The sequence below is a fragment of the Aotus nancymaae genome, unplaced genomic scaffold (genome assembly GCF_030222135.1).
Source record: "Aotus nancymaae isolate 86718 unplaced genomic scaffold, 86718_ANA_hifiasm-v0.15.2.pri h1tg000057l, whole genome shotgun sequence".
NCBI classification, from domain to species: Eukaryota; Metazoa; Chordata; class Mammalia; order Primates; family Aotidae; genus Aotus; species Aotus nancymaae.
The window spans coordinates 70,175,194-70,200,939 of record NW_026988471.1 but is presented as its reverse complement, the minus strand read 5'-3'; the positions used below and the strand labels follow the sequence as shown (position 1 = coordinate 70,200,939).

The 25,746-nt window shown below is 36.0% G+C and overlaps 1 protein-coding gene and 1 pseudogene across 2 annotated transcripts in view; both read right to left on the bottom strand.

Annotated features, from left to right (window-relative positions):
* LOC110568267 (ankyrin repeat domain-containing protein 36C-like) overlaps positions 1–25,430 on the bottom strand; it is a 48,655-nt gene extending 23,225 nt beyond the window's left edge. For both annotated transcript variants that reach the window (XM_064364216.1, XM_064364217.1), the window contains exons 1-12: positions 25,289–25,430; positions 20,788–20,894; positions 19,417–19,554; positions 16,915–16,985; positions 7,385–7,413; positions 7,218–7,290; positions 5,512–5,540; positions 5,345–5,417; positions 2,807–2,835; positions 2,640–2,712; positions 961–989; positions 797–869 (exon numbers count right to left, since the gene is read on the bottom strand). In XM_064364216.1, coding sequence (XP_064220286.1) covers positions 797–869; positions 961–989; positions 2,640–2,712; positions 2,807–2,835; positions 5,345–5,417; positions 5,512–5,540; positions 7,218–7,290; positions 7,385–7,413; positions 16,915–16,985; positions 19,417–19,554; positions 20,788–20,894; positions 25,289–25,339 — 775 coding nt within the window. In that variant the 5' untranslated portion in view covers positions 25,340–25,430. The remainder of the gene's footprint in view (positions 1–796; positions 870–960; positions 990–2,639; positions 2,713–2,806; positions 2,836–5,344; positions 5,418–5,511; positions 5,541–7,217; positions 7,291–7,384; positions 7,414–16,914; positions 16,986–19,416; positions 19,555–20,787; positions 20,895–25,288) is intronic.
* On the bottom strand, positions 12,219–14,807 carry LOC135269710 (U3 small nucleolar ribonucleoprotein protein IMP4-like; annotated as a pseudogene).
* Positions 25,431–25,746: the final 316 nt, after the last annotated feature.

Here is a 25,746-nt window from a genome sequence, read left to right as displayed (position 1 = left end):
TTTATATATAAAGTAACACACACACATACACAGACACACACTGTGCTAATCAAAACAGCTGATTGGCTTAATATAATAAGGGTAACAAAACAGACCAGAACCTATAAAAGTTAAATATGTTACAAAGTAAAATATTTCATTAGATAAAAACTATACTTCAAATTGACTTTTAAAGCAAAACAAATATTTTAGAGTATCAAAATTGATCTCTTTAAATTGCTAAAAACTATTGAAATTCCAAATCAAAAACTTCAGAGTATCCAAATGTAAAAGTAGAAACATCTGAATACACCCTTATTTTTCAGGTCATGTGTGGTGGCTAACTCCTGTAATCCCGGCACTTTGGGAAGCCAAGGCAGACGGATCGCCTGAGGTCAGGAGTTCAAGACCAGCCTGACCAACATGGAGAAACCCCATCTCTACTAAAAATACAAAATTAGCCAGGCATGGTTGTGCATGCCTCTAATCCCAGCTACTCAGGAAGCTGAGGCAGGAGAATCCCTTGAACCCAGGAGGCAGAGGTTGCAAGATTATGCCATTGCACTCCAGCCTGGAAAACAAGAGCGAAATTCCCTTTCAAAAAACAACACAAAACCTTATATTTTAAAAATATACTTTTTCCTTATGTGTGTAAATCTCATTTTTAAAAACATAAAAAAGATAACACCTACATTATTTATATGAAATCCTGAAATAAAACATAAAAAGAAAAATAATTGAGAATGAAAAGACTATGAGCATTACAAATAGATTAATGTACTTCTTTCCAGAGTTAAATTTGCATTGCAAAGTTTACCTGGCAAGGATGTTTGTACATCCTTCATTTTGATGGCTATATTCAGAACAGAATCTTTATTTTCAGTTGTAACCTGAATGGGTTTTAAAATAAAATGATTAGCACATGATGTATGTTGTATAGGATATGTTAATAATTAAATATATAAATATAAGAGTAATTACCTTCAAGGTGGGAAGATTTTCAGGATATTCTAACAAGCAAAAAATATATATATAATCAATCATATGTGAATACGGTAAGGCCAATCATACATTCATGGAGTGTTAGCATCAAACTAAATACTCTTGCTTGTGTTAGTGTAGGATTTCATGTTTATCTAGTTTATTTCTTTGAGACAGTAACATGACAGAAGTACACTGAAGAAAATAAGAATACTGCCTTCAAAAAACATATACTTACAAGTTAAAAAGTGAGATTAAGCACCATGTCTATCAATAAAAGAAAGTATTGATATCAATGTGGATAAGCTAATAAGAGAAATGTGATCTAAAATCAGAGGAGCAACTCATACACCTGGAAATCAATGTCAAAGCAGGTGGTACATACTCCTGCACATCTTTCATGCAAGACATCAGAAGGATTTATACTATTATGCTACAAACATTCATCATGCTCTTTCACTTGCCCAATAACTGAGAAGATACACAATTACAATGACACTTCAGTTGAGTGTATACTTCACATCTCTTCAGTGGAAGTGTCCTGAATTGAGCCATTTGGATATATGTTTGGTGAATCCTAGTAGATAATATTCCTTATTTATCATAACCATGTGGTGTAATTATGTGCCTACATTTCTTGTATCCTCTAGTTTAGCCTTCTGAAAGTTTCTTCATCCACTCATGGCAAGAAGATAAAATATATAAACCCCATCAAAAAGTACAATAAATTATACATACTTATACAAAATGGAATTGCTATAGGCATTAGATATTAATAACCTTTTATATTTGGAAATCAGTACAATATTCATTGAAAGTAACCATTTTAGGATTCAGTTAATGCATTCAACATTACTTTTTTCTAAAATTAGTCTAGTTTGGAGTATCACTTTATAAAGAATTTTCATTAAATAGCTATTTTAATAAAAAAGCTAGCAAAAAACCTAATGCTTTCATATTAAATTTTAACTCATCTGAATAACTAATAAAAAATATACCTCTGATGTCTGATAGTAATAAACAGGAATAATGAGTCACTGTGGTTTATGCCAATTCTACACTCCTTCCAGATTCCAGTAGTCATTGGAGAAGCCAGAAATCAAATCTGGTATGCAAATATTCTAAATACATCTGAAGTGAATTCACCCAGGTTTCCTCAGCAGAAGCCCCAAAATTACCTAAAAAACTTATTCCTTCCCCTCTTTCCTGCCTTGTAATCCGTCTTTCTTGATGAAAATAATTACATCGGTGGTCACATTGCTTCTCATTCTACAGAGTTTATGGATTATTATGACAACTTCTTCCCTCTGGTTTTAGCAGTACCATCAGACATCTATAATTTCTATTACTTCGTCTCTTTCTCCTTCCCCTCTCCAATGAAACATGCTATGAAGTAAGAGCAAAATTATGCTGTCCCCTGATCCTCTCATGTCTTGAACTGCTTTCCAGTAGTTCTTCTTCCTGATTTCAATGTACAGAAGTGTATAACCTGGCTATTCAGATCATGGCCAAGGACCAGCAGCATCAGCATCACCTGAGAATGTACTAGAAATGCAGAATCTCAGGCCTGCTGAATCAGAATGTGCATTTTGAAAGAGCCCCCTGCTGATTTATTCAGGGGTGGGAAGTCCTCTTCTATCTTTAGTGCACATGACATTAAATATCTATTGCTAAATTACCTGCTCCAGACTTTTCAACAACCGTTATTCCTGTGGCAATATTTGAAAGAGAAACTTTCTTTTTAATTATAGCCTGAATGGAATGAGAAACAAAATAATCAATACATAATATATACCTCATAGATTATATAATTAGTAATTCAACATATAAATGAAAGAGTCATTACCTTCCAGGCCGGTTGTTTCTGAGAAGACACTGAAAAGCAAAATGGATATATAATCAATCATATGTAACTATGATAAAGCCAACCATACGTTAATGCAGTGTTAGCATCAAGCTGTATCCTCCTGCCTGTACTGAAGCAGGAGATGAGGGCAGAAAAACAAATTTTCCTCCTTGCCTTTGGTATAAGCAAACTTCCCTGAGTCCTTCCCCCTCCTGTGGAACTGTACCCTGCTCTGCAAGTTTTATGAGTTTATAGATTCTTGTATTCTTGTTCTCTATAGCTAATAACTGCAAGTTTCCGTTTTTCATCTAAGCAGCACAGTGAAGGTCATGAGATACGTCTGAGCAAGTCTGGATTGCAGCCATCTAGGTGCCATAGCAAAGGATGCAAGATAAGCTTGTGTGAGGCTCTTCAGCAACCTAGATAATGGCCATCTAGGTCACATAGCAAAAGTCGTATGTAAGCCTGAGTTATAGGCCCGTCATTGCTTGATAAACTGCCTTTGTTCTGCTCTTGTATTTTGTGTATAAAAGTCAAGCCCTGGGCCAGGTGTGGTGGCTCACGCCTGTAATCCCAGCACTTTGGAAGGCCGAGGCAGGTGGATCACGAGGTCAAGAGATCGAGACCATCCTAGTCAACATGGTGAAACCCCGTCTCTACTAAAAATACAAAAAATTAGCTGGGCATGGTGGCACGTGCCTGTAATCCCAGCTACTCAGGAGGCTGAGGCAGGGAGAATTGCCTGAACCCAGGAGGCAGAGGTTGCGGTGAGCCGAGATCACGCCATTGCACTCCAACCTGGGTAACAAGAGTGAAACTCCAACTCAAAAAAAAAAAAAAAGTCAAGCCCTGTCTTTGTTCAGAGCTCAGCCTTTGAATGCAAATCTGTTGAACTGGTGCACACCTTAATGAAATCCTCCTGTTCCACCAATTGGTCTCTCTGGTCTCCTGATTCCCGTAACAGTACTAGTGTAGAATTTGATGTTTTATAGATTATGTCTTTGGGACAGGAACATGAGGAAATATACTGAAGAAAATAGGAATACAGGCTTCCACAAAATATACAGTTATAAAATTACAAAGAGATATTATGCATCATATGTATATTACCAAAATAAAAAGTATCAATATCAATGTGGATATGCTGAGTGATGAGGACCAATGTGATCTAAAATCAGAGGAGCAACTCATACACCTGGGAATCAATGTCAAAGCAGGTGGTACATACTCCCGAATGTCTTTCATGAAAGATATCAGAAGAATTTATACCATTATACTACAAACATTCATCATGCTCTTTAACTTGCCTGATAGCTGAAAAGATACACAATCACAATGACACTTCGATTGAATGTACACTTCATGACTCTTCAGTGGAAATGTCCTCAATTGATCAGCCTGGATATATGTTTAGTGAATCTTAGCAGATAATATTCATTATTTTTCATACCCATGTGGTGTGATAATGTGCCTACATTTATTGTATCCTGTAGTTTAGCCTTTCTGAAAGTTTCTTCATCCACTCATGACAACCAGGTATAATATAAAAGCCTCAAGAAAAAGTATCATTAATTATCGATTTTGACATATTTCTTCAAAATAAAACTCCTACACAGATTAGTTATTAACAAGCTTTTACATTCGAAAATCATTCCAATATTCATTGAAAAAAAAATTTTAAAGGTCAGTTAATAAATTCAACATTATTGTTGTTTCTAAAATAGTCTTGTTTAAAGTATCATGTTATTCTCTAAGGAATTTTCATTAAATAGCTATTTTATCCAAGAGTTAGCTCCCTGAACAACGAAGACAATATATTCATATTCAAATTTATCTAATTTGTATAACTAAAATCAACAAAACATGTATTTCTGATGCCTAAGAGTAATATAGAAGAGTAATAAGTCAGGGTGGTTAATGCCAATTATAGCACTTTTTCTTGCTTCAAGTCATTCCTGGAGCAGCCAAAATTAAATCTTCTTATATGTAAATATTCAAAATGAATGTGAAATGAGTTCATTCAGGTTTCCTCAGCAGACATCCCAAAATTAAATAAATAACTTCTTTTTTTCCCTCCTTCCTGACTCACATTTCCTCTTTCTTGAGGAAAATAATTACTACATCAGTGATTTCCTTAGTTCTCATTCTACAATGTTCATGTGTCATTATGATCACTTCTTCCCTCTAATTCTAGCAATACTATCTGGTGCCTACAATTTCTTTTACTTCATCTCTTTCTCCTTTCCCTGTTTATGAAAACATAGCTGTAGATGTAAAGCAAATTATGCTGCCGCTGAGACTGTTACATCTTGAACTGCTCTCTAATGGCTCTTCTTTCCAATTACAATGTAGAAAGGTCTATAATCTTACTATTTAGATCATGGCCAAGGAACAGCAGCACCAACATCTCCCAAGAATCTCAGCCCTGCTGAATCAGAATGTACAGTTTCAATGAGCCCTCCACTCATTTATTTTGGGGAAAAGGCATTCTCTTCTATCTTGAGTAAACATGACATTAATTGTGAATTGCAAAATTACCTGTCTCAGATTTTTGCCCATCCTTTATTTCTGTGGCTATATTTGAAACAGAATCTTTCTTGTCAATTGTAGCCTGAATGGGATGTAAAACAAAATAATCAATACATAAAATATATTTCATAGACTATACAGTTAATAGTTCAAAATATAAATGAGAGTGTAATTACCTTTAAGTCCAGCTGTTTCTGAGAATACACTGAAATCAAAAGGGATATGTAATCAATCATATGTAAATATAATAAAGGTGTCCATGTATTCATGTAGTATTAGCACCAAGCTGTATCCTCCTGCCTGTATTACTGGATGCTTAGATGTTTTACACTTTGTGTCTTGAAACAGGATCATGACAGAAATACACAGAAGAAAATAGATATAAAGGTTTCACAAAATATAAACTTCCAATTTCAAAAGTAATAATATTTTCATATGTCTATTACTACAATAAAAACCTGTTATTATCAATGTGGATATGCTGAGTAATGAGGACCAATGTGATGTAATATCGGAGAGGCAACTCATACACCTGGGAATCAATGTCAAAGCAGATGGTAAAGGCTCTCGCATGTTTTTCATGCAAGACATTGGAAGGATTTATACCATTATACAACAAATATTCATCATGCTCTTTGACCTGCCTGACAATTAAGCAGGAACAAAATGACAATGACACTTTAGTTGAATGTACACTTCATAACTTCTCAGTGGAAGTATCTTGAATTGATCAACTTACATATATGTTTGGTGAATTCTACTATATAATATTCTTTATTTCTCATATCCATGTGGTGTAATAATGTGACTACATTTCTGGCATCCTCTAGTATAGCCTTCAGAAAGTTTCTTAATCCACTCGTGGCAAGAAGACATAATACATAAACCTCACAAAAAAGTATGATAAATTATTAAATTTGACATACATATACAAAATAAAGTTACTACAAGCATTAGATGTGAGGAAGCTTTACATTTAGAAATCACTCCCGTATTCATTGAAATAACTACTTTAAGAGTCAATTAATGAATTCAACATTATTATTATTTCTAAAAAGTTCTGGTTTGAAGTATAATGTTGTTCTCTAAACCATTTTCATAAATTATTTTTTATCCAAAAGTTAGCTCTTTGAAAAAAGAAGACTAAGTATGCATATTCATGTTTATCCCATTTGAATAATATCAACAAAACTTATATCTCTGATGCCTAATAGTAACATAGAAAAGTAATGGATCAGGGTGGTTTATCTCATTTGTAACACACTTTCCTGCCTCCAGTAGTTCCCAGAGAAGCCAAAATCCAATCTTCTTTAATGCAAATATTCTAAATGCATCTGAAGGGAGTTCACTCAGGTTTCCTCAGCAGAATCCCCAAAATTGCATAAATACCTTCTTCTTTTCCCTCCTTCCTGCCTCACAATCTCTCCTCCTTAAGGAAAGTAATTACTCCATCAGTGGTGTCCTTAGTTGTTTTCTACAGTGTTTACGGGTTATTACGATCACTTCTTCCCTCTGGTTTTGGCAATATGGTCTGATGCCTATAATTTCTATTACTTCATCTCCTTCTCTTTCCCCCTTGATGAAAACATGCTGTAGAACTAAAGCAAAATTATGCTGTCCCTGAGTCTGGTATGTCTTCAACTGCTCTTTAATGGTTCTTCTTCCCAATTTCAATGTAGGGAAGTCTATAATCTTACTACTCAGATCAAGGCCAAGGACTAGCAGTACCAGTGTCAACCAAGAAATTATTATTAATGCAGAAGCCCAGGCCTGTTCAATCAGAATGTGCAGCTTCACTGAGCCTTCCACTGATTTATTCAAAAAATAGAAGTTCTCTTCAATCTTGAGGGAACATGACATTAAATGTGTATTGCAAAATTACCTGTCCCAGATTGGTCTCCATCCTTTACTTCTCTGGCTATAACTGAAACAGATGTTTTCTTGTCACGTGGAGCCTGAATGGAATTTGAAACAAAATAATCAATACATTAAGTATATTTCATAGACTATGGAGTTAATAATTAGAAATATAAATGAGAGTGTAATTACCCTGTAGCCTAGTTGTTTCAGAGAAGATACTGAAAAGAAAAAGGGATACATAATCAATCATATGTAAATATGATAAAGTTAACCATACATTCATGTAGTGTTAGCATCAAGCTTTATTCCCCTGCCTGTATTAGCGTAGGCTTTGATGTTTCATACTTTGTGTCTTGGAACAGGAACATGACAGAAATACACCGAAGAGAACAGAAATACAGGTGTCATGAAACATACACTTATAATTTTAAATGTGATATTATTCTTTATATGTCTATTACCACAATAAAATAGTGTCATTGTGCATGTGGATATGCTGAGTGATTAGGAATAAATGTGATCTAAAATCAGAGGAGCAACTTATACATCTGGGAATCAATGTCAAAGCAGGCGGTAAATGCTCCTGCATGTCATGTCTTTCATGCAAGGCATCAGAAGGATTTGTACCATTATACTACAAATATTCATTACGCTCTTCTACTTGCCTGATAATTGAGCAGGTGCGCAATGACTATGACGCTTTAGTTGAATGAACGCTTCACAACTCCTCAGTGGACATGTCCCAGAATGATCAGCTTGGATATAGGTTTGGTGAATCCTAGTATATAATATTCTTTATTCCTCATACCCATGTAGTGTAAGGTTGGTTGCCTCGCCACGAGCTCAGACGCACACGCCCCCACCTTTTGTCTGAAAGCTCGCACCTGCTTGGGCATGTTCCCTTCTCCCCTTCTCACACAGCCTGGCCTTCCCTTAAAGAATTCAGTATGCAAGCAGAGTCTTGTGATTCTAGCCAATAGCAGTCAAGTCTTTCTAGCCAATAGCAGCCGAGTCTTTCTAGCCAATAGCAGCTGAGTCTTTCTAGCCAATAGCAGCCGAGTAATTCTAACCAATAGCAGCCAAGTCCTGTATGCAAACAAAGGCTTGTAACCTTACCCAATAGCAGTCCTGCTGTCCCAAAACCAATCGAGCTCCTTCACTCCCTATAAAACCCCACATCTGAGAGGAGTCCGTGTGACTTCTCTGGCCCCTCCTGTTGGACCACAGAACCTCACCTGGGAGCCTGAATAAATTCCTTCATATTGGATCTTCTTGTGTTAGCCTCAGTTTCTTCTTTTTAAACTTGGCAAGAACCCAAGAACAAACCTTACATGTGGTATAACAATGTGCCTACATTTCTTGTATCCTCTAGTTTAATCTTCAGAAACATTCTTCATTTTGCTCATGGCAAGAATATACAATATATAAATCTCTTCAAAAAGTATAATAAATTATCAAATTTGACATACTTATGCAAAATAAAGTTGCTACAAGGATAGATATGAATAAGCTTTTACATTTGAAACTCACTCTAATATTCATTGAAAACAAACCTTTTAGGAGTCAATTAATGAATTCAACATTATTTTTGTTTCCAAAATAGTCTAGCTTGAAGTATACTATTCTCTTAAAAATTTTTATTAAATTACTATTTCATCCAAAAGTTAGCTTCTGGAGAAACAAAGTTAATGTATATATATTCATGTTTATCTCATTTGAATAACTAATATCAACAAAACATGTATCTCTGATGCCCAATAGTAAATAAGAGTAGTAATCAGTTACTGTGGTTTATCCTAATTCTAGCACTCTTTACTGCTTCCAGTAGTTCCTGGAGCAGCCAAAATCAAATCACCTTTTATGCAAATATTCTAAATACATCTGAAGTGAGTTCATTTATACTTGAGTCAAAATTTTAAAAATCATTTTCTTTATACTCCTCAAGTCTCCTGATATACCTACATTTTCTGAGTTCAGCAGTTCAGCACTCTTGCCATCTGTTTGTCCAGTTTTGCAAAAACATACACGTCAACAAATAATGTTTCCTAGGAATACAACTAACAATGGATGTGAAGGACCTCTTCAAGAAGAACTACAATCCACTGCTCAAGGAAATAAGAGAGGACACAAACAGATGAAAAATCATTCCATGCTCATGGTTAGGAAGAATCAATATTGTGAAAATGGCCATACTGCCCAAAAGAATTTATAGATTCAATGCTATCTCCATCAAGCTACCTGTGACCCTCTTCACAGAATTCAAAAAAAACACCTTAAACTTCATATGGAACCAAAAAAGAGCTTGCATAGCCAAGACAATCCAAAGCAAAACAACAACAACAACAACAACAAAACAAAGCTGGAGTCATCATGTTACTGACTTCAAACTATATCACAAGGCTACTGTACTCAAAACAGCATGGTACTGGTACCAAAACAGAGATATAGACCAATGGAATAAATAGAGGCCTCTGAAAGAACACCACACAACTATAACCATCTGATCTTTGACAAACCAGAGAAAAGCAATGGGGAAAGGATTCCCTATTTAATAAATGGTATTGGGAAAACTGGCTAGCCATGTGCAGAAAGACAAAACTAGATCCCTTCCCCACACCTTATACACAAATTAACTTCAAATGGATATAAAAATTTAAACATGAGGCCTAACACCATGAAACTCTTGAAGAAAACTTAGGCAATATCATTCGGGACATAGGCATGGGCAAGGACTTCATGACTAAAACACTAAAAGCAATAGCAACAAAAGCCAAAATAGACAAATGGGAACTAATTAAACTTAAGAGCTTCTGCACAGCAAAACTATCAATAGAGTGAACCAGCGACCAACAGAATGGGAAAAAAGTTTTGCAATCTACCCATCTGACAAAGGGCTAATATCCAGAATCTATGGAGAACTTAAATTTACAAGAAAGAAACAAACAACCTCATCAAAAGAATGGGTGAAGGAAACGAACAGACAATTCACAAAGGAAGACATTTATGCAGCCAACAAACATATGAAGAAAAGCTTATCATCAGTGGTCATTAGAGAAATGCAAACAAAACCACAATGAGATACCATCCCACGTCAGTTAGAATGGTAATCATTAAAAAATCAGGATACAACAGATGCTGGAGAGCATGTGGAGAAATAGGAATGCTTTTACACTGTTGGTGGGAGTATCAATCAGTTCAACCATTGTAGAAGACAGTGTGGTGATTCCTCAAGGATCTAGAACCAGAAATACTCTTTGACCTGGCAATCCCATTACTGGGTATATACCCAAAATTTATAAATCGTTCTATTGCAAAGACACATGCACACATATGATTATCTAAGCACTGTTCACATAGCAAAGACTTGGAAGCAACCCAAATGCCCATCAATGATAGACTGGATAAAGAAAATGTGGCACATATACACCATGGAATACTATGCAGCCATCAAAAAGAATGTGTTCTTGTTCTCTGCAGGGACATGGATGAAGCTGAAAACGATCATTCTCAGCAAACTAACATGAGAACAAAAAACCACATGCCGCATGTTCTCACTCATAAGTGGGAGTTATATGGACATAGGGAGGGGAATATTACACACCAGAGCCTGTCGGTGGGTGGAGGGCTGGAGAGGGATAGCATTGGGAGAAATACCTAATGCAGATGACAGGATGATGGATGCAGCAAACCACCATTACGCTATGAAACAAACCTGCACATTCTACACATGAACCCCACAACTTAAAGTATAACTTAAAAAAAGAAGATTGTCACTAAATCTTCTACTACCATATATTATAGCAAGATACACTCAATTTGAAACAGAATAGGAATATTCACTGCAGAATTATAGTATATAAAAATACATAAAGGAAATAATTGTATTAGTAGGCAAGAAAATAACTAATACATGATTGATTTTTTAAATTTCATAATTATAAACAGAAATTTTACAAAATATAAAACAAAACTGAACCAGCTATATAATTAAAACGAAATAAATTTTTTATTTTAATTTTAAATCAGAAATTATTACTTAGTTTAACAATTTTGCTGAAAGGTTAATCAAATAAGAACAGATTATAATTACCTAATATTGCCATAGTAACTTCTGTATAGAAATTTGTTAAATATTCACCAAAAGTCAAAAATCTAACAGCACAGAAACTTAATATTTCATATTAAATTGAAACTCATGCAAATGAAATAAGCAGCATGCTATATCACTATACTATTCACTATTAAAATAGAATTTTTAAGACAATACCTAAAATTAAGTTGGGGCTATAACTGCTGTAAAGAAAATAATTCACATGACAGTCATAAGACTGTCATTTTAGAAAGACCTACATGCAAAACTGGCCTTTCACTGGTGTTTGGAAATTTATATTTTAAAGGTTTCTCACCATTTTCTGAGAAAAGTAGATCACTGTACCTAAACTGTTTGCATAAACAATGTAGTTGACTCTGAATAGCTGCTTTTCTTCTGGAAGTCTGGAACTTTTGCACGTGTGAGAGAGGATGCCTATGTAACTAGCTTCCATAAAATCTTTGGATACTGTGTAAGTCTCTATGAGACTCATAGTGGTAAACAACATTGCACGTATGCTGTCAAAATTCAAGGCTACAGGAATTAAGCACATCCTGGTAACTCCACAGGAGGGCTCCTGGAAGCTTGTGCCTGGCTTCCCCCAGATATGCCACATGTCCCTTTGCCCTGAGCTAATTTTATTTTGTATTCTTTCACTGTAACAAATCAAAGCCCTGAGTATGACTGTTTGCTGAATCCTTCTAAGTGAATCACCAAACATAGAGGCAGTCTTGGGAAACCCTGACACAACTGCATTACATGAAATTTTTTTTTCCTTCACATGACACAGACGGTTTATTCACACCTCTCCACCTGCCACAGTTCCACATCCCAGTTCAGTGGGCCTGTTGGTGAGCCCCTCCTGGCAGGTCTGTCTATGAGAGTCCCCGTCCTGTGTTCCAAGTCCACGTCCTGACTAAGTGGTGAGTGGGCTCAGTTGCTCAGGAAGACCCTCTTGCGTGCGGTATTGGTGTAAGGGTGCCAGCGCCACTCCACGTCTGTGGTGGCCTCTTGCTCCAGCATGCCCAGGAGGATCATGTACAACTTCAGCTCAAAGCGGGGCCCGACCTCAGTGAGCTCCACGTTGCGGTGGTCCGTCTTGTACACATGGTGCCGGAATGATATGTAGTCATCCTGGTTTGCGAAGGTGATGACCCGGTGGCTGTCATCTTTGGGCACAGGAAATAGGTATCAGAGGATGTCAGAGACCCGCTTGCCCAGGCGGGAGGAGAAGCCGTGTGTGATGAGGCGGGGCTTGGCCTCCGACATGGTGCCCAGGTCTGGGATGTCATGCCGCATGACCACGTTGCACAGCGTGAAGCAGGCAGTAGGGCCAAAGGGCAGGTGGCTGACGATGAGCCCCACAGGTGTGCCTCGATGCTTGTGGACCACCAGCAGGTCGGTCACGCCGTTGGCTTTGCAGGCTCGCACCAGCGCCCCCACTTCATGTCGACCTCCGTTCATTCGCTGGGCTCCCGGGAACACCAGCTTCAGCTCCTTTGCAAACATCTTGAGGCGGGAACTGGGGTCTCAGGAGGTAGTGATCATGACCTTGGGATCCTCGACTCCTGCCCATCGGTATTCGTCATCCACGTGGCTGGTCACACCTTCACCGCTAGCATCATCAAACTCCAGGGACCCCTGTAAGGTCAGAGCTTCCCGGCGTAACTCAGTAAGAATCAGGCGGTTTTCTTTGAGTGCGCGCCGCAGCCGCTCCTTCCTCTCCTGGGCCGAGCGCTGCGCCTCCTCGCGGGCCTTGCGATACAGGTACTCGCGGCGCAGGCGGGCTCGCGGCGCAGCATCTTGAGCGCCGCTTCCACGTGGGTCCGGGAAAATCTGTGGGTTCCGCCTCGAAATTTGTTTTCTTTAAAGTGATGTGACATGTGACTACAATCAGAAAGCTGTTTTACAAAATACCTTTCCCTAATCTGTTTTCCTTGACAGTTGCCTTTAAGATTCCTGTATTTCTGCTTGAATAAATCCATAAAAGAAATAGAAACAATTATGCCAAAAAAATGAAAAACAAGCAGCAATCCTATTTTAACCAGAATTAAAAAATTGAGAATGTGGATAATTAAAAATATATCCCATAGTATGAAATATTCTAGAAGAGAAACAAACAGATCACAGTCAATTTTCTTCAGCTCAGCAAGGTTTCTTTTATAATAATTAGGTATCAGGCAGGTCAGGTGCAGTGAGACGCACCTGCAGTCCCAACTACTCCAAAGGCTGAGGCAGGAAGACTGCTTGAGATCAAAAGTTCCAGGCTACAGTGCAGATTGTGCCTGTGAATAACCATTGCATTCCAGCCTGGAAAACAGAGTGAGACTCTATCTCTAAAATGTATTAGTAGGCTGGACACGGTGGCTTACACCTGTAATCCCAGCACTTTGGGGGGCCAAGGCTGGTGGATCACGAGGTCAGGATATCAAGACAATCCTGGCTAACACGGCGTAAACCCCGTCTCTACTAAAAATATAAAAATTAGCCAGGCATGGTGGTGCACACCTGTACTCCCAGCTACTCAGGAGGCTGAAGCAGGAAAATCGCTTGAACCCAGGATGCGGAGGTTGCAGTGAGCCGAGATTGCACCACTGCACTCCAGCATGGGCAACAGAGAGAGACTCTGGCTCAAAAAAAAAAAAAAAAAAGGATTAGTGAAAACATAGATAAAATAATTTGCATTATTCAAGTCATTGTGATAATTATAGAAATATATGTAGCCCTTGGATATAGTATAATACTGTACCACTGATCATAGAGCTCAATTAATTTGTTTCTAATCTTTTTTTTTAGCTTCTTATAAGACTAAAAATGTCTATTAAAACTAAAAATCATCTGTTAAAGGCCGTTCTTCACAGAACAGGTCAAAAAGTCAAAAACTGCATTTAAAATGTAGGATGAGTTATCCACTTCTCCTCCCAAACAGTGGATTTTTATTATCAAGGGTCAAGAGGACTTTAAACTTATTTGGGGAATAATGGAAGTTATGGACCTGCACCATAGCTCATGCCTATAATTTTACCATTTTGGGAGGCTGGGCAGGAGCATCACTTGAAGGCAAAAGTTTAAGACTTGCCTGGCCAACAGAGAGAGACCTTTGTCTCTGAAAAATAAAAAAAAAGAAAAAAGTTAGCTGGATGCAGTGGCATATGCTTATAGCAGTTTCAGCGACTCAGGAGGCTGAGGTAGGAAGATCACTTGAAATCAGGAGTTTGAGGCTGCAGTGAGCTATGATCACACTATTGCACTCCAGCCTGGGGGACAGCAAAAGACTCAATCTCAAAAAAAAAAAAAAGAAAGAAAGAAAGAAAGTGATATATAAATGGTTGAAAGTCTCGTAATCCAATTGACCAAATAGTCTAGCTAAGTAACAGATTAGCAATATTTGAAGAAAGGTAATACCAGGAAAGTGTTTTACATTAAAACTATGTCAAGTTTGAAAATTTAAAAGACATTTAAAATTTGAAAATTTAAAAGACACTCAAAATCATAAAGGACTGTCATCACTTACAATGTCATTGTGCTAAAGATATCAAGAAGTTTAGCATTAAAGATTAATAGAATACCAGATATACTTTAGAATAGGTAGCTAATTCTCTTAAAAGGAAATAATATATAGTTGTCAAACATGCCTGTGTTAGAAATGTGTTCTAATAATATTTTCTTTAGGGATGAAATTCAAAAGAAAGCAGTAAAAGCAGATATTGTAAGAGGCAATGAAAAGGAAAATGCACTAAAACAAATTGTCCCAGAACACAGAGAACTGGTATATTTAGCATATCAACTTACATTTTTCTCCATATTATAAAAGACGTTAGCTTCTCCAAACTGCTGATCTGTAAACTACTTCTGACTGAAACTAGAAACTCTTGAAATGCAGCTGTGTTATGATTCCATGTTGGAGTGAGTTGGGGTGTATGTGCTTTGGAGAAGTTGGGTGCAGTTATTGCTACCAGACTTTTGTTTCAGAATGCATCCAGAAGAACTTAACAGGGGCTTCAGTACAAATTAAGTATTTCCACAAGGAGCAGATAAGGAGGCCACAGTTTTTTCTCACACATTACCCTTAGGTTTTGACAATTCTGTAAAAGCGTTGGTACATGTACTCAGAAGTCAAGACATTTTCCCTGACCCTGTGCACATAGCTTCTGCAGTTACAAAAGAGTTACGCAGGATCTTGATAGATTTATTCCTCCATACTTGGACACCAAACATACCAATCACATCAATAGTGCACCTTACACCTCAAAAATGGTTCTTTTGAAAAGGGCACCACCAAAGAGCTTTTACAAGTTAAATCTAATTGACTTTTTAGTCATCTTACTTGTTAGAATTGATACTCCCTCCTTGAAATTCTCACATTTTTTATTTTTGCAACATCACTTCCTCTGACTCCTCTCCTACTTTTTTCTAGCCACTGCTCATTCTCCTTAACCAACTCTTTTCTTTCTGGGGGTAGGGGGGAAATATTGACATTCCTGGGGTTTTGTCACTGGATGCCATCTCATTCTACGTCTGCATCATGGACAGCTCATTGAGATCAATGACTTTGCCTAATAATTAGAATAACATCAATCTATGTCTGCATCTCCAACCTCAGAGTTGGAGGGAAGGGAAATTATTCTTCCCTGTTGACCAGCTGTACTTCTCCATTCACTGAACATGTCCTACTCCTTTCTCGTGTGCAGTATAAAGGCTAGTACACAACCTGGAAACCTATGAATGGTCCAGGATTTCTCTCTGCACCCTAGTGTTTTACATTCAGTGTTCACTAAATCATATTAACTGTACCTCTTTTCTGCTTATGCTTTATATATCTACTGCCACAACATAAATATGTTTATATTTCCTAAGTCAACATGGCCTCTTCACTGATGGCTTTCACAAGAGAAAAATCCCTGTCAATTATTATTGTATTTTTATAAATATAAGGAAAAATTAAGCAAAACAAATGAAGAAGGCACAAGGCCAAGAAAAAGGCCAACATTTAAAAATGAGTAAATGGAGCTTACTTTATTTATTTATTTATTTTACCATGGAAGGGTAAATACCTCACACTAGCTTGATAGTAGTTCAAGGATTGAACTACAAGGAAACTACAGCTTTAACTACTGCAAAAGCTTCCTTTCTCTAGTTTATTTTCTTGTATGCAGAATACAGAATATAATACATGTAACATACCAAATATGTATTTTCAACTGCATGGGGATTGGTAGAGCTAAATAGCATGCTATTCAAGGGTCAATTGTAATTATTGTTCATTTACTAGCTGCAAAGAATTTATTATACAAATTAAATAGAAGTTCTAATTAAAAAGTCTAATTCATTTTAATGTGACTATAAAGAAAACATACAGCATAACTTAAAATTTGTTTTCTTATTTACACAAAAAGATCATCTAGAATATTAGGAACCATAATTAAGTAACAATTTTTTCAAACAATATTATTTCAGATTATAAATCATTTACAATTAACTTTTTAAATAATTATGAAATCTAGACTACTAAGAAAGTATTTTTTTAAATGCATGCCATTTAAACAGTGCTTTTTTGTAATCAAAACATCCTTATTCTTTTTTATCTATGGTAATACCATCAAGAGTAATTCACTGTTAGAAATCTTACCTGGATTGCTATTTATAGAAAGCGCTTTAGATTTCTTTTCTTCTTTGTATTCAGAAATTAGTTTGAGAATGCTATGCATAAAATTAATGAAGAAAATTTATATTTTAATACTATTATTAAAAAAATTTACCAAACATACTAAATTACTAGAGTATTTTAAACAGTATCGGGATGTTAATTATCCTATACACTTCTGTTCTGTGAGCTCTACAAACTTCTTAGTACCTTTCTAATTAAATAATAACGACAGGTGAAGTACTCATGAAGTGAAGGCAGTATAGCTCATAAACTAACTCACATCACCTTGACATAATAGAAAGTCACCTTCCTGGCTCTTACTGATAAGTCCTGGCTCTACAGCCTACAGGTATTTGCTGTTAAACAGGTTGCTTCTCTTAGGCGCAATGTCTTCTTCTAGATTGTACTGTCTTCTTTCATGAGGTTGTTTTACAGGTTTAATGAAGTAGCATTTTTAACATTCACAGAGAAATAGTAAAGTAGTGGAATCTGTTCTTAAATTTTATTGCTGGAACTATTTTGAAATCCCAAATCAAACCCAATGTGTGTTTTTTCATAGGTTCTAATATTCAAATGCTTCAGTTTAAGAAAAATGTTGTCCTAATTTTGTTTATTGTTCTATTATTTGTGGCTTATAATTCAGGGCATCTCAATTATTTCATAATTTGTAAATCAATTTATTTATGAATACCATTATTTCATTAAAATAGGTAACATGATTGTCCACTATTACTGAGCTCATCAATTCCAAGGAGAGAAAACTAACATGTCAAGATCTGGCTTGGGCTACCACTATCACTTCTCTATAGATTCGAACTGAACCAGCAGACGTTTGCTAGAGTGATAGTTAATCTCCATGTTATCTCCAACTGACATGGAAGATAAAGCCCTACTTTCATTTTTTTTAAGTTCCATAAAATAGATGAAAGTTGACATTTTCTCATTTCAAGATACATACTAACAAAATATTTACGCAACACCCCATGTGTTACTTAGCTCCATTCTCAGTTTATAGATCACCTTTGTAACGAAAATCACAATTCTAATATAAGGTGCCATCCATTTTGTTTTGATTCAAACTATTACTTAGCTGGCCAGCAGCCAAATGACCTTCCTGTGACTGCAAAATATGAAATGCTTCGCCATGCTAATTTTCTTTGTATTGTTCCAATTTTAGTATTTGTGCTGCCAAAGCAAGCACAAAACCTTTTACATATAAACGCTGATGAGCCATGGATGAGACTTAGTTCTGTTAAATCTAACTAACCAACTTGAGACTCAGATAATTCTGATGAATGACTTCCTATAAAGCAGAATTTACAAATATTTTAAAAACTTGAGATAGTGATGCAAGCGGCTTGAGAGATCTTCTTTATTATAGAAAACAGACCACTTGAGGGGCCAACCACAAGTTGATGCCTACTGCTCTAAGGAAGGATGGCATAGAAGCTTCCACTACCTGAGAAAAACTCTTACACTGTTTATTTTAAAAGTCTCAGGGTACATATCTGGTAGCAATAAAAAAACCTGTAATTTCTTTCTACAACATTATTTGAATATCTCTGACAGTTTAGAACTATCCCAACTAATATTTGCTTTAAAGAGAAAAGGAAAACAACAAAAAAACCAAGGGACTCAAAAAATAACTCACCACGAAGGTCTTGAAGTCCAGCTTAAAATGTGGGCTCTACATCAGGTTTTGAGTGTGGGTGAAAGTGTCAATTTACTCACTATGTGTATTCATAAAGTTAGAATTCCAGCTAACAGAGCAAGGTTCTGGTGTTTTGGAAACAATGGCTGAACATATAAGTATATGCATGTGAACTAAAAAACAGTTGTAACTTTGAAGTTTTTTAATGGATCACTGTGAAGATTAAGCGATCTCAAACAGAAAGGGCATCGGGGCAACCTGGGTGGCAAAGGTTAATCATTACCAGACTGTAGGAGCACTTTCAATGGCAAGAAAGCAGCAACAGAATCAATGAAAACAAAACAATGATTAACATGTCCTTTCCCCCTCCCTTTCTGACTTATAGAAACTATTTGTCTTCCTTGAACTTAGGGAACCCCTTAGGTTCTTGAAAAATTCAAGGATCAGGCTATAGTAGATGGTCCCCAGTAAACAGCACAAGATTTTTTTGATAAACTGGACATTTCAAGATCCAAATAACTAATTAGAAAAATCAAAGATGTGAAACTACTTTATCCTATGCATAGGGGTTATACTTGAAATAAAAAGAACATTGGAATCCCTAATGAGAAAAGTCTTAAAAGTTTCAATATCAAGAATCCTGTACCTACTGCTACTTATTTTTTTTGATTTCTGGCTGATGAAGTTCCATAACTCTTGAAAACTTAAAAATTTGCCACTTGAAAACTACCTGAACCAAACTATGAAATCTCACCTGATACATAAGATGCAATTGTTACAATTATTTTAAACTTCAATTTAGTGTTCACTAGCCTTTTTATGTAAAGACTTACATTTCATTTTTAGTAGCAGCAGCATAATTTTCTGCGGTCTCCCCATATACATCTTGAGAAAACACATCAATATTGTGCTGCAGAAGAAGAATGACTATATCTCTTTTTTCAAGACGAACAGCAAGTGTGAGGGCTGATCTAAAATAACAGAGAGATAATTAAGAACTTTAATAATGTTTTTAAAAGCTAAATGTATATACTTTATTAACTTAATATCTTGCTTGTCCATGTAGAATTAACACAATTACATGTACTAATAAACAAGCATCTTGGGTGCTCAAGGGTTTATCTTTGTAAATTATCACAAAGGTTAAAAGCGATGAACAAAAAGGAAGCCTCTTGTCCCACTGTGGTATGACACAGTTAAAGTTGTTGACTTAAAGTCCTTTGATGGGCAAGAAACTGTGCTCTGGCCACCTATGTAAAGTAGGCAATTTTAAGTGAAGAATTATTCATTTCTTCCCTAGTCTGAGATATTATAATGCAAAATCAACTAAGGGGTCAGATAAGAGCTATCTGTAGGCTTAAAACAATAAAGCCTTAGCTTCAGTTCATGACACTGATAAGCATGTGCTAGGCATTTAATTAAATGTCACATATATATGTGGAAGATAATATATCCTTTAAGGGTGGTTGTGTGTAACCATACACACACACACACACACACACACACACATATATGAGCACATACTTACATGCTTAGCCATTGTTTCCAAAACACCAGCACCTTGCTGTGTTAGCTGGACATTCTAACGTTATATATATATAATGACTTATACACAATCACCCTTGAAGAATATATTATCCTTCTTTTCACATAAGAAAACATACTTGGTGATAAGTAATATTCCCAAGGTCACACATCTAGCAAGTGGGAAAGCTTGGGATTAAACCCAGTCCTGTGTGAACCTAAAGCTTGTCTTCATTAAAGTTTTACTCATTTAAAGCTATCTTTTCTCCCTCTCCCCATATCAATTAAAAACATCAAAACACAGTAGAAATGAAAAACATGAAACTCCTTTAGCTAACATAAAATCATACAATCAAAAACATCACATTATTACATTATAAATAACACATCATATCACAAATAACAAACATCTGTCAATATACAGAGACTTCTATATATAGAAGCCTTCTATGTGTATGTCTATATATAGAGACAAATCCTACCAACACTCTTCTTTATGTTATTCATCCAAATAATTGTTTTTCTACCTAAATTACAATCTGTGTTGATATTTCTCACTATATCCCAATAATTAAAAGTTAGTCTTCTTATTAATGTACTATTTCTGACTTGAGTGACTGCCGTCACTCTAAAATGACACTCAGGTTTTAAAACAATGCAACAAGAACTAAGGTCTGTACCTTTTAAGAGAATCAAGTGCATTTATATTTGCATTTTTCTTTAATAAAAATTCCACCATCTTCAGTTTTCCTTGACTCACAGCAAGTAAAAGTGGTGGAGGTTCTTCCTGTAAAACAACAGCAACAATTTATAATTCACAAAATCACATATTTATCAACTGAATTGAAAACCTTATACAAGATCCTATGAGTTTAAATATATACAATTGAAATAACATAAGAGGTGTCTCTTTCTTTTCACTCCTCGGTGCTTTTCTATGTGCTGCTCCTTCCCCTGGAAACAACTCTTCTCTGCCTCACTGTAAGAACTCTGGTCATCTCCAAAACTCATTTCAAACATCTACCAGTTCCAGGAATCTTTGCTTCTGTCACCGCATTTAGCATGGTATTTTGTAAGGATTTTATTGATTCCCACCTGAACCAAGAGCTTCTTCAGAGCAAGAGCTGTATTTTTTTCTCTATGTCCTCAAACCCTAAGACACAGTAATAAATGTTTCAGGTATTTTTATTAATGATCTAAATTATTATCTATGAGCAGTGTTTCTTAAACTATTAATATATTCCAAAGAATATTTACTTTACCAGAAGTTGAAGAAAGACTCCAAACGAAAGACTCCATGATCACCCAAGTTTGAAAAATGTTACAAAACTGTGCAGTGTGTAACTAGTATTTGAGAAATCTTTTGAACTTCACCTAATCCCTATTTGTCAATACTTTTCATGTAGAACATTAACATTTGAGGAATTAGAGTTTCAGGGATACAGTTGTGAGAGCTTACCAGTAAAGGTGGAGGTTTCCTCTGGGTGATACACATTTGCTTGTTTCTATCAACGGTGTCAGAATCTCCTGGGGAGCACCTGATATTGTCATCTGAGATTCTGACATGATTGACAGTTCATTTGAAGCCTATCTCTTTTTAATTCAGAGAACTGGGCTCTGAATTAAAGGAGATAGGCTTCAAATAAACTTTCACTCCTTATTATTAAATAGTCCATGGGTTTTCTCTAGTAGCATTTTTATCTTAGCTGTGAGAAAGCTCTATATGAAATGTTATTCTCAACTACAATATTAGGACCCTGGTGCAAATAATTATGTAATTATAATCTTAGGATCCCGGTACATAACTCATTTTAAAATTTATTTGTATTCTAGTTTTCATATTGTTACTTAAAATATTTTTATTTTAGATAAAATATAAATCAGAAATAAAAATACAATGGCTAATCAATTAAAGCTCTAATAATTACCTATATGAATTATTTATAGCATAATAAAAGCCACTAAATTACCTGCATTTTTAGGAGACAATGCTGAAGAGAAAGATATAATATTGTTGGCAATATGCATAACCTATGCAACTATACCAACTGATAAACCTGAAAAAGCTTACCTGCATTCTAATGGGAAGATGATTCTTTATAGTATATATAAAGAAAAATAGTTTATAAAACACTGTCTAAATTCAAAAGTTCAACCCCATTACTAAAGGATTTATATAAAATATAGACTACATATTTGAATAAATATAAAATATCTTGAAAACCTTGAAATATTTACTAAAATATACTATAAAACAGGGCTTGTAAAATCATCCTTACAGAGGCAAGGGAGATGACCCGAGGAAGTGAAGTACCTAAGTAGGCACAGTAGCAAAATGAAGACCACATGCCTCATAGAAAGGGGCAACCTCTGGACAGCATCCTTAACAGTGAGATGGGCTCAAGGGACACCAGACTAGATCCTTTAAAAGAAGCCTGGAATCCAGATCTGTGTACAGTCTCCCAAACCTTACATGTTGACACAATTTATAGAGGCAAACCAAACACATCTATGGGCCACATTTAGACTATAGATCTTGTATTTTTATATTTGCTATGGATATGTCTCTAAGCGGTTGTGCATAAAGCAAGTATTTTCATGCAAAATACTTCTTTTCTTTTGTTTCAGATTTTTTTTTTCTAAAACAGGCTCAAAAATGCAATAAAAATTATTATTAAGAGTCATAGTACCCACTTCAAGCACTTTTACAACATTCATTCATCTATAATTTATGTTTACTTTTCCCAGATTAGCCAGCTGTGATGGCTCACGCCTATAATCCCAGCACTTTGAGAGGCCAAGGCGGGTGGATCATGAGATCAGGAGTTCGAGACCAGCCTGGGCAACACAGTGAAACCCCATCTCTACTAAAAATACAAAAATTAGCCAGGCATGGTGGTGGATGCCTAAAATCCCAGCTACTTGGGAGGCTGAGGCAGAGAACTGCTTGAACCTGGGGAAGCAGAGGGTGCAGTGAGCTGAGATCATGCCACTTGCACTCCAGCCTGGGCGAGACAGAGTGAGACTCCTTCTACCACAAAAACAAAAAAACCCAGACTGTTCACCAAATGGATAATTAGTTTATAGGACTACTGAAACTAAATCATTAAAAGGATACCTCTCCATATTCTTACTAACTTCATGGTTTTCAGTGTTTAAAACTGCTATCCTGATTATGCATTGTTCTATGTACTTGACATACTGAAACAGTCCATAATAGAGCTTCAGCTTTAAAAAAAGGTTTAGAATTTATTACTATTGTAATTGAGAGAACCCTGCTTTTAATAATGATGTATTGACCTAATCACCAGAATGATAACAAAGAGACTCAGAATCCTGAGTCAGTCTCTACTTATTAAAAGACTACTCAATAGCAAATTTCTAACAACCCTCTGAATGGCAGTGAATAAGTGATGGTGGCAAAGAAAAGATGTTAGTCTTAAGCTGATAGATACTGCAAATAATAGTCCTTTTAACCTCCCAACCACAGAGGTAGAGACAGATAAAAGTTAGGCTAATATTATTGGGAAGGAAAGATTTAAAGGAAGCAGCACCTATCAAACTCCAACTCTTCTGGAGATTTCTTAAGTTTTTGAGATAGGGGAATTTATATTATACTTATCTATACAGTGGTTCTTAACTAGTAGTGTATCAGTATCTCAAGAAACTTGTTGTTTTTGTTGTTAGAGCCAGGTTCTTATTCTGTTGCTCTAGCTAGATGTACTTCCATGCCCAGCTTCAAGGAAATATTTTAAAACATACATGTCCAGGCTATATTAGATTTGCTATATTAAAATCTTCAGGGGATATTCTAGACTTATAGATTTGCTTTTAATTTCCTCAGGTTACTCTCATGCACAATTCTAGCTTCGAACTAGTGCAGTTGATAATCACTTCAGTCTCATCTCTCATCCACATAGCAAATCCCCTTTATCATTTGGGATTTGGCCAAAAAGAGTAAAAAGCAAAAGATAGAGCCATTCACTGAAAACTCCATTTACTTTTCCTGGGTAGGGATAGAGAAGAGAATAGTAAACTCAAAATCCAACTTGATTTTACTATATATAAGCTCCTTATCTCTCACCTGCCCATAAAGACATTCTGAACTTGAGAGTACAGTTTAGATGCTTATCTAGGTGGCTGTTTCTGCCAGAATTGAATAATGTCCATTATTTATGTGTTCTTCTCTTTGCTGAACTGTGTCCCACTTCATCCCCACTATTCACTGCCAATCTGGTTTCCTCAGAGTCCTACCAAAATTGATCCATAGGCAATTTTACAACTTACAAACTCTTTCCCAAAGTAAGAAACTGGTCTAAACATATAAATTGAAAACAACACAAAAAACCTCTTCTCAGTATTTTCCCTCATCACCTAATTTCCAAATTAGCTTGTGTATTTCTGATTGCTCTCCTTTTCATTTTTCCCTCTTAAGCTGCCTTTCCACAGGGGAATCACTTTTTTTTTTTTTTTTGAGACGGAGTCTTGCTCTGTCACCCAGGCTGGAGTGCAGTAGCGTTATCTTGGCTCATTATAACCTCTGCCTCCTGGGTTCAAGTGATTCTCCTGCCTCAGCCTCCTGAGTAGCTGGGATTACAGGCATGCACCACCACGCCCAGCTAATTTTTGTATTTTTAGTAGAGATGGGGTTTCACCACGTTGGTCAGGCTGGTCTCGAACTCCTGACCTCGTGATCTGCCCACCTTGGCCCCCCAAAGTGCACTTTCAAATGAAATCACCTTCACATACCTTACTTGTCAACAGCAGCAAGATTTACATTTATTGTGAAATGCTTTAATTTTCTTTGAAATTTAAAATAAAGCATATTTACAAGGGCAAATTTTACTTTCCTGTGTCACTTTACACTAATCAGAAAAAAAGAGTAATTTAGTGGAAAAAAACTTAACTATTACCTTTCCCAAATTCAGTTACCATGAATTACAAATTTATTGCAATTCATTTTTTGTTATAATTATTTACCATAAGTGCATGAAAGAAAGCTGTACCCTGTAATGCTTCTTTAAAAGTTCCAATATTTAAAGTAAAATCTTACACAGTTAAGGCATTTAAAAACATTTTCATTCAAGGAATATTTGAGATTCCAAATATGAAAAAATGACCCTTATATGCTAAAATAAATGCATTTCAGGTAGTTTGAAAATAACATTGGTTGATCTATACCTTGCTGCTTCTTTCAATATCTGTACCATGTGAAAGTAGTCTTTCTATCATGTCTGTATCTTCATTGTACACAGCGTAGTGTAGAGCAGTCCTGCCATAGTAATCTGTAATATTTGGATTGGCGCCTTTTTCCAGCAGAATAGTTGCACAAAACACCTGCTTAAGTTGTATAGCCTGTCAATATTAGACCAAGAAAAAGATTGTAAATACTGGAAAATCAAACTAAACACTCCACAGGGTTTACCAACTAGTTATATAGTGGTATTACAATGAGACAAATTCATTTTATTCTATGTACTTAAACCAAATCCATCTCATGCTCAGAGTTGGCTTCTATATACCTTGATCAGAGGTGTCCTGCATTCACTGTCGAGAAGGTTAAGCTGGCAATTGTTGGTCACCAGGAGTTTTACCACTTCATATTGGCCAGTGGCACAGGCCAAATGTAGAGCAGTCCT